This window comes from Meleagris gallopavo, chromosome 4, assembly GCF_000146605.3.
Source record: "Meleagris gallopavo isolate NT-WF06-2002-E0010 breed Aviagen turkey brand Nicholas breeding stock chromosome 4, Turkey_5.1, whole genome shotgun sequence".
NCBI lineage: Eukaryota > Metazoa > Chordata > Aves > Galliformes > Phasianidae > Meleagris > Meleagris gallopavo.
In genome coordinates this window covers 68,686,300-68,694,093 of record NC_015014.2, presented here as the reverse complement: position 1 = coordinate 68,694,093, position 7,794 = coordinate 68,686,300, and the positions used below count along the sequence as shown (strand labels likewise).

General features: G+C 43.5%; 1 protein-coding gene across 1 annotated transcript; it reads left to right on the top strand.

The window, feature by feature from the left end:
- The first annotated feature begins 892 nt into the window (after positions 1-892).
- LOC100549823 (MICOS complex subunit MIC60-like) lies at positions 893-7,330 on the top strand. The gene is made up of 9 exons (XM_010710615.3): positions 893-1,026; positions 1,222-1,411; positions 2,393-2,513; positions 3,095-3,175; positions 3,683-3,784; positions 3,950-4,086; positions 4,773-4,876; positions 5,849-5,984; positions 6,998-7,330. Exons 1-9 carry the CDS (start codon positions 908-910, stop codon positions 7,154-7,156), a joined length of 1,149 nt encoding a protein of 382 aa, XP_010708917.1. The 5' UTR covers positions 893-907; the 3' UTR covers positions 7,157-7,330.
- The last annotated feature ends 464 nt before the right edge of the window (positions 7,331-7,794 follow it).

Here is a 7,794-nt window from a genome sequence, read left to right as displayed (position 1 = left end):
AGGGCCACAAAGATGGTAGAAGGGCCTGGAGCATCTCCCCTATGAAGAAAGGCTGAGTGAACTGGGTCTGTTTAGCCTTGAGAAAAGAAGACTGAGAGGGGACCTGATCCAGGTTTATAAATATCTGAGGTGTGGCGGCCATAGCGGTGAGGCCAGTCTCTTTTCAGTGGTACGTGGAGACAGGACGAGGGGAAACGGACATAAGCTGCAGCATAGGAAGTTTCGCACGAATGTGCGTAAGAACTTCTTCACGGTGAGGGTGACGGAGCACTGGAACAGGCTGCCCAGGGAGGTTGTGGAGTCTCCTTCTCTGGAGATATTCAAGTCTCGCCTGGACGCCTACCTGTGCGACCTGGTGTAGGGAACCTGCTTTGGCAGGGGGGTTGGTCTCGATGATCTCTAGAGGTCCCTTCCAACCCCTACAATTCTGTGATTCTGTGATTCTGTGAAGATCATCTATTTTGAACCCCCCTGCTATGTGCAGGGTCACTACCTGCTAGGCCAGGCTGCCCAGAGCCACATCCAGCCTGTTCTTGAATTAAAGCAAGATTATTGTGATGGCCAAAGGGGCTGATGCAGCTATAAAAAATTACTGCTTAACTAGTCTTTCTGGTAAAACTTCGTTTTGAGGTAAAATAGGAGATAAAAATCTTAGGTAACGTTATCTCTGCTAACTAGAATATGGTAAAATATCACTCCTCACATGGTAATTTCATTTATAGTATAATCAGATCTCTGCCTTGGAAGTGGCTGCATTATTCTTTCAGGGAATGTCCTGGTGGGGGAGCTCAAAGAGAAACGTGTTTGTGTCTCATGAAGGAGTTGCAAGCGTAAAAGCAGCTCTGGTTGCTGCCATAGCTCTCAGACCGAGCTGAGCTGCTGTGCGCTGGGGTGAGGAGAGGCTGAGATGTGCTCACTGCCTGACTTTGCTCTCCTCCACCTCTCACAGAACTGCCGGTGCAGGAGGGCATCACTCCGTCCGCCACGACTGAGCTGCGGATATGCGACCACGTCGGGGGAGTCCGGGTGCGTCGGAGGGTTTGGAGGGGTGGAGGTGATCCTTCCATCCCTTGGTCTGTCCCACACCCTTGGGTTGGTGGCCGCCTTCTGGATCACAGTGGGTGTTCCCAGGTGTAGGCTGAAGTTTTAAAATCTGTTGGAGGCTTTCTTGTCATACAATGTGATTTACATCATTTTTGTTCTTTCTCCCTTTCCCTCCAGTGGTTCTGTAGGCAAAATCATTGGTGCCAGCGTCTTGTTTGTGGGTGGAGGAGTAGGGGGAACCGTCCTGTATGCCAGCTACGATCCGCGCTTCCGGGAGAATGTAGAGAAAGCCATTCCCTACTCTGACAAACTGTTTGAGATGGCACTCGGTCCTGCACCTTACAGTGTGCCCATGCCAAAGAAACCGGTAAGCATCTCCCATTCACTGCCTCCCTACACACTTCACTTTTCCTTGTTTAGAGGGAGATCTGCTCTTAGTTTTCAAATTCTAATCAGTTTGGTTATGCACTAGGTTTAAGAATTACAAACTGAGCATTTTTGGCTTAGATTATTATTCTTTGAGCTGTGTATCCTTTCCTGTTTCAAACTCATCTCGTAAATTACTTATTGAGTAGAAACACTACTGACTACTGTGTAACAGTGCTGCTTGTACGTTTCCCTTTATAATGGAATGATCATAGAATGGCCTGTGTTGAAAAGGACCACAATGATCATCCAGTTCCAACCCCCTGCTGTGTGCAGGGTCACCAACTAGCAGACCAGGCTGCCCAGAGCCACATCCAGCCTGGCCTTGAATGCCTCCAGGGATGGGGCATCCACAGCCTCCTTGGGCAACCTGTTCCAGTGCATCACCACCCTCTGGGTGGAAAACTTCCTCCTAATATCTGACCTAAACCTCCCCTGTCTCAGTTTAAAACCATTCCCCCTTGTCCTATCACTATCCACACTCATAAACAGCCGTTCCCCTTCCTGTTTATATGCTACCTTCAAATATTGGAAGGCCACACAATGAGGTCTCCCTGGAGCCTTCTCTAAACTAAACAAGCCCAGATCCCTCAACCTTTCTTTATAAGAGAAGTGTTTGGCACGTTTTGAATATGACAGCGGTAGCTTTGTATACATACCTTAACTCATTTTTGTTTGTAGGAGAAGCTGCCACTACTGAAAGCTCAGCTTTGCAGGAGTGAAAATTATAAGGATTCTCTCTAAATTAAAAATTAAAGTGAAAAACTAGATGGCCTTGCTGTCATTCTCATGTGTACTTTGAAGGCTGGATTTACGATACAGCTGTCTGCATGTGGAAGTATTCTTTGACGTTCAAGTGGAGTTGATGACACACAAAAACTGTTTGGAAAACTGACGGTATTTCTTACTTTTGATTCTGAAGATACAGCAAGGTCCACTGAAGATCTCATCCGTAGCAGAAGTAATGAAAGAATCCAAACAGCCTGTTCCCAAATCCCAGACAAGCCAAACAGAAGCTGTTGCTCCTCCAGAGGAAAAAGAAGGTAACTTACAGAATGTCACACAGAGAGAAGCAGAAGTGCAAATGTTCTCTTGTACCATACATCCCACAGCAGATGAAGATAGGCTTTGGGAATGGTTGCAGATGTGTATGCTATAGTTTTTTGGAATTCATATTATTTTTGATCATAAGGAAATTTGCCTAGAAAGGCTTGAGCTGTTTTTGCTTAGTTAAGTTTATGTACCTTAGAATGTTTGGAATCTAATATAAATGAGTGTGCTCCATAGTTCTACATACAAGGCTCACTGTGGGTGCTGAACTCTTGAGATGTTCAATCTCTTTTTCTTAAGCAACTGTAGTATGGATTAATTGGGGTAATTGCTGAGCTGCTTGTAAAGCCAGATTAAAAGGAACATAGAGAGTCACAGTTGGCATCTTTGTTCCTTTATCTGTCATGTCTGGTGAAGATTTGTATGTGTGTAATTAATGCTGTCTCCTTTTCTGTAAATAATAACATGAATGTCCAAATAATGTTCCTCCAGAGGAAAAACCCAGTATTTATTATTTCCCTGTTCTCACTTTAGTGCATACTAACTGTTTCAGTTCTGTAACTGTCCTTAACAGCAGGCACAGCTGCAGCACAGATCATCTCTGCAACAGGAGTAGCCATGTCGGTGCCAGCTCCAGGGATACAGACTGAAGAAGGTGAAAAAGATTGCATGAATACCACGTAGAAAATCAAAATCTCGTCGCTTCAAACGCATAGATCCTTAGTTCTGGGTCGATATTTGTTATTTTTGAAAGGCACTCTTTGTGCCCTCTGTAGATCTTTCATCATTTGTTAATAGATTGTCAGCATGCTGAGCAAGTGAGATTGGTGGTGGGGAGAGTTACAGGGATGGACGTGAGGGGAGAGTCTGCCTTTCTGCTGAATGGAAGCTGCACGGCCCAATTTGCCTCTGCTGTTGGTGGCTTTCTGTGCTTTAGAAGAGCTCTGCAGGGCCAAGTAAAGCACCTTCACTTTACAATTATGGATACGGATACAAAAAAGCTTGAGTTTTGTACGGCTTTGTTTGGAAGTCAGATTTAGAAAATGATGCTAACTATGAAAGTCAATTTTAAAAAGAAAGTTACTTCCCTACAAGTAATCTGTACAGCAGTTTGGATGAAACAGTTGAATCTGATGCTTAAACAATTTCTCTGCTTTTATAGATAAAGAACATGAGGATTCCCATGCTATAAAGGAACGATCACCAGATGAAGTTGCAGCTCGTCTTGCCCAGCAAGACAAAGAGGAGCAAGAGAAGATCTCAGGTAAGTCCATACTTGGAGTTTTCCTACACATTCTGTAAGGGACTAAGGAATCGTTCCCAAACTGACCAACTCTTGTGGGCCACAGAAAATACTGTAAGGAGACATTTGAGATGTAATGTGTCACTTCAGTGATGAGACGTCAGTTAATTCCAGCATTTTTTCCAGCCCTTGCAGCAACACTGGAAGGAGCCCTGAGCTCTACGGCTCGTATAACACTTCAGGCAATCACTGCGCAGGAATCTGCTGTGCAAGCAGTGAATGCTCACTTGCAAATACTGAAGGAGGCAATGGACGACTCAGAGGTAAATTGGGCAGCTGGGGACTTGTGCTCAGCAGCAGTTCATCTCGTAATTAAAATCTGAGGTTTAATCTTTGTCAAAGTTTTACCTGATCTTCCCACTTGCAAAATGTATGATTTAATAATAAAGTGCTTCTGCTTTTGACATTTTTTTTCCCTCTAACTCATTCCCCTTCTGTGAGCAGAAAAGTTCAAGTCAACATGCTGATAATCTTCAAAGCCTCGTGGTATTTTAATTCCCAAGCTCCTTTTTGTCAGGCTGAACAGTGTGATACCCCAAGATAATTCTGTCAATCCATTTCCTTTGCCTAAATCTTCCTAGAATATTGTTCTATTCCTGGTCTGGAATAGCTTTGCATTGTCTAGAGATGGGTAGGGGTTGTGAGCAGTAGCAGCTTGTGGTTCTGGTATGCTGATGTTCCACTTTGTGTAGGACTGCTGCTTCCTGATAAGTTCTGTTGCAGAGGGTATAATGGAGTGGTTAATCACAATGTCAAGGATCAAAACCAAAACAGAACGATGGAAGGAAGAAATTCTTCGAGCTTGCAGCTGGCTTGTTGGTAAAACAAAAGCATGTTGCTCAGGCTGAGTGAAGTGAGCGTAGCAGATTCTGAATCTTGGTTGTTATCTGTGGGGTAATTTTTAACGTAGGGATTGTCGTAACACTAATGAAAAACGTCTGCTTCTCAGACTGCTGGGGAGAAAAAATCAGCTCAGTGGCGCACTCTGGAGGAGGCTCTGAAAGATCGAAGGAGAGCAGTGGATGAAGCTGCTGATGTCCTTCTGAAAGCCAAGTGAGTTCCTGGTTTTATGACATAAACCAAAACCCACGTGGGCTGGCAGCCAGTAGATGAGTTTCTAGACAGAAAGTAGCATCACTTGTGTATGTGATGAATTGATGTGTTTGTGCAAATCATTAAAATAGAAAGTGAATATCTATTGATGAAGATCTGCAGGTTTGCTGCCTGCACATCTTAGGTGCCTACCACGTGGTACAATAGACTCTTCTTTCTCTTTTTAAGAATTTATCTCCTATCTGTACTTACATACAGTGTTGGTTAGTTCAAATAAGATTAAATAAGACAATAAGCCATAATCCTTTTAGTATCATTTTGGATAATTTAATCAGTATTATGCCTATTGTAACAATAGGCACATTCTTTGCACTCTGTCTGTTGAGTCAATAACATGATTAGCTTCTCGTAGCTGCAGTGTAAAATTAAATCATTAGCTTCTCCTAGCTGTGATGTAAAATTAAGTCTTACAGCACTGTTTGTTGGTTCCATCCTTCAGCAGAGCTGCTCATAAAGCTGGATATTTCTTAGATGTGTGCTTAGTAAAAACCTGAATTCTGAAATGAGGCACTGCTCATAACCTCAGGTTCTCTATAAATTACACTGATATACATTAGGTCATTATGTAGTGATTGTAGCAGCAAAAATAAGTTGATGGACAAAAGCTGTTCTTGTAGTGAGGACAGAAATAAGTTTGGGAACTCCTGAACGCTTCTGAGGCTGAGGGGACAATAGGAAATAGAGGGGAACATCTTTGAAGCTGCACAGTTGTGAAGTTACAAACTGGTAGAATCATTAAGATTGGAAGAAACCTCTCAGATCACCTAGTCCGACTTTTAAAGCATCACCAGTGCACCCACTGGTTATCAGGGAGTTCTTCCTATAAATATAGACAGTATAAAGTGATCTTTACACTGGGGTTATGCAGAAAGACCATTATGCATTATCATCAGCAGCTTCTTTTCTTTTCAGAGAGGAGTTAGAGAAAACAAAAGGTGTAATTGAGAATGCCAAGAAGTCTCAGATCCCAGGAGCCAAATCTCACATTATTGCTGCAGAGGAAAACCTTCATCATATGATAGTTGACTTGGACAACGTAGTGAAAAAGGTAATGCTTCCAGCTGTTCTTCATCATCATTAGAACAAGGACTACTTGGCAGCTTGTGAGACCCCCTTTTTCCAAGTCCTCTTAGTAGATCAAATATTTTCTAGTTTAAATCCTTTTTCTAAATATTATTTTTAGCTGTAGTCAGTCTTTGAGCTGATTATGGTACCAGTGAGTAGTCTTGACAAGGACTTTGCAAGAAAAACCTGAACTCTATCCTAGAAGATTCTGCAGCCAGCTTGTTCTGTGTCTGCTCTTTTCTTGGGCAGCTTGCAGTTCCTTCTGTCCAATGCTGGACTGGAATTTGGAAGATGAGACAAAACATTCAGTGTGCAGATTGGTGTGGTGTCCTCTCACACGGCTTATCCAGTTGTTCTGGTGGTGGCTCTTGGGCAGGGCATGGGAGACTTTGGGCTGGACTACTGAGAAGGTTATTTTTTAACCTTGAAAAGAAACTCATTTCTTTGGTCTGGGGCACACCTGTATAATCATCAGGTTGGGGAGGAGTCTGCTGATAACTCTGTGGGTACATCACTTTACAGCTCAGAAAATAGAGGATGAAAAGTAAAGTTGAAATCGTGTTTCTTTGTGAGATAATTGATTTCTCTGATGCATTTTCAGTGGAGAATTTCTCTTAAGAGTGGGAGTACGGAACTTAGTGCGGGTTGGGCAGCTCCCTGCTGGGGCTGTGTGAGGGCAGCACTGCTCTGATGGCAGAAAACATTCTGTAATGGAGGAGTTGAGCTGGGTATCTTTAAAGGCAGTTACTGAGTTTAAGATACTATATTGTTTTTTTCTGGGCTACAGACTGACTACAAAGTTACAGTGTGCATGTGGAGAAGTAGATGTGTGCAGTTGGTGTAAATAATTACTGTATACGAGAGGCTTGATATCACAGGCCAGCTTTTCTTTTCCCCAAGTGAGGATAAAGATCTCTGCCACTAACTCAGGTTTGCTCTTAGATGAAGTCTCCATGCCTTGGAAGATAAGTCAGTCTCCTTTTTTGTTTGTTACAGGTTCAGGCAGCACAGTCTGAGGCCAAGATCGTGGCTCAGTATCACGAACTTGTGGCTACAGCAAGAGAGGAGTTTCAGCGAGAACTTGACAGCATCACCCCTGATGTGCAGCCGGGCTGGAAGGGGCTCAGTAAGTCTTGGGTGATGGCAGTGAAGTAACCATGGAGCAGTTCATAGAGCAACTGTAACACAGTGTCTGCTTTCAGGATTCCCTGATTCTGAGCTCCCTGATTCTTTTTAGATAACTGAAAGAGCGAATTCACTGCTCTTTACATACTTTACTTATCCTGGTATGTTAGTTCTAAATGAGAGTGACACAAGAGCTGATCTGGAGTAACAGAAGCAGTGAATGGCTGCATGGTGTTTTCCAGCTGCTACGGTTCTTTGTCTGACATCTGGCACACTCATGTTTTTGAGGTGCTTGGGTTTTTCAGCTGGAGCTCATTTCTTCTTTCCTTATAAAAGAAAAAAGTGAAGCAAGAAATGTGATCCAGAAGTACAGTTAGAATCTTTCTGCCTCATTAGAGAGATAAATGTATTACTTGGAGTTGTTGGAAGGTTCAGATACAGAATCACAGAACTGTAGGGGTTGGAAGGGACCTCTAGAGATCATCGAGACCAACCCCCCTGCCAAAGCAGGTTCCCTACACCAGGTCGCACAGGTAGGCGTCCAGGCGAGACTTGAGTATCTCCAGAGAAGGAGACTCCACAACCTCCCTGGGCAGCCTGTTCCAGTGCTCTGTCACCCTCACCGTGAAGAAGTTCTTACGCACATTCGTGCGAAACTTCCTGTGCTG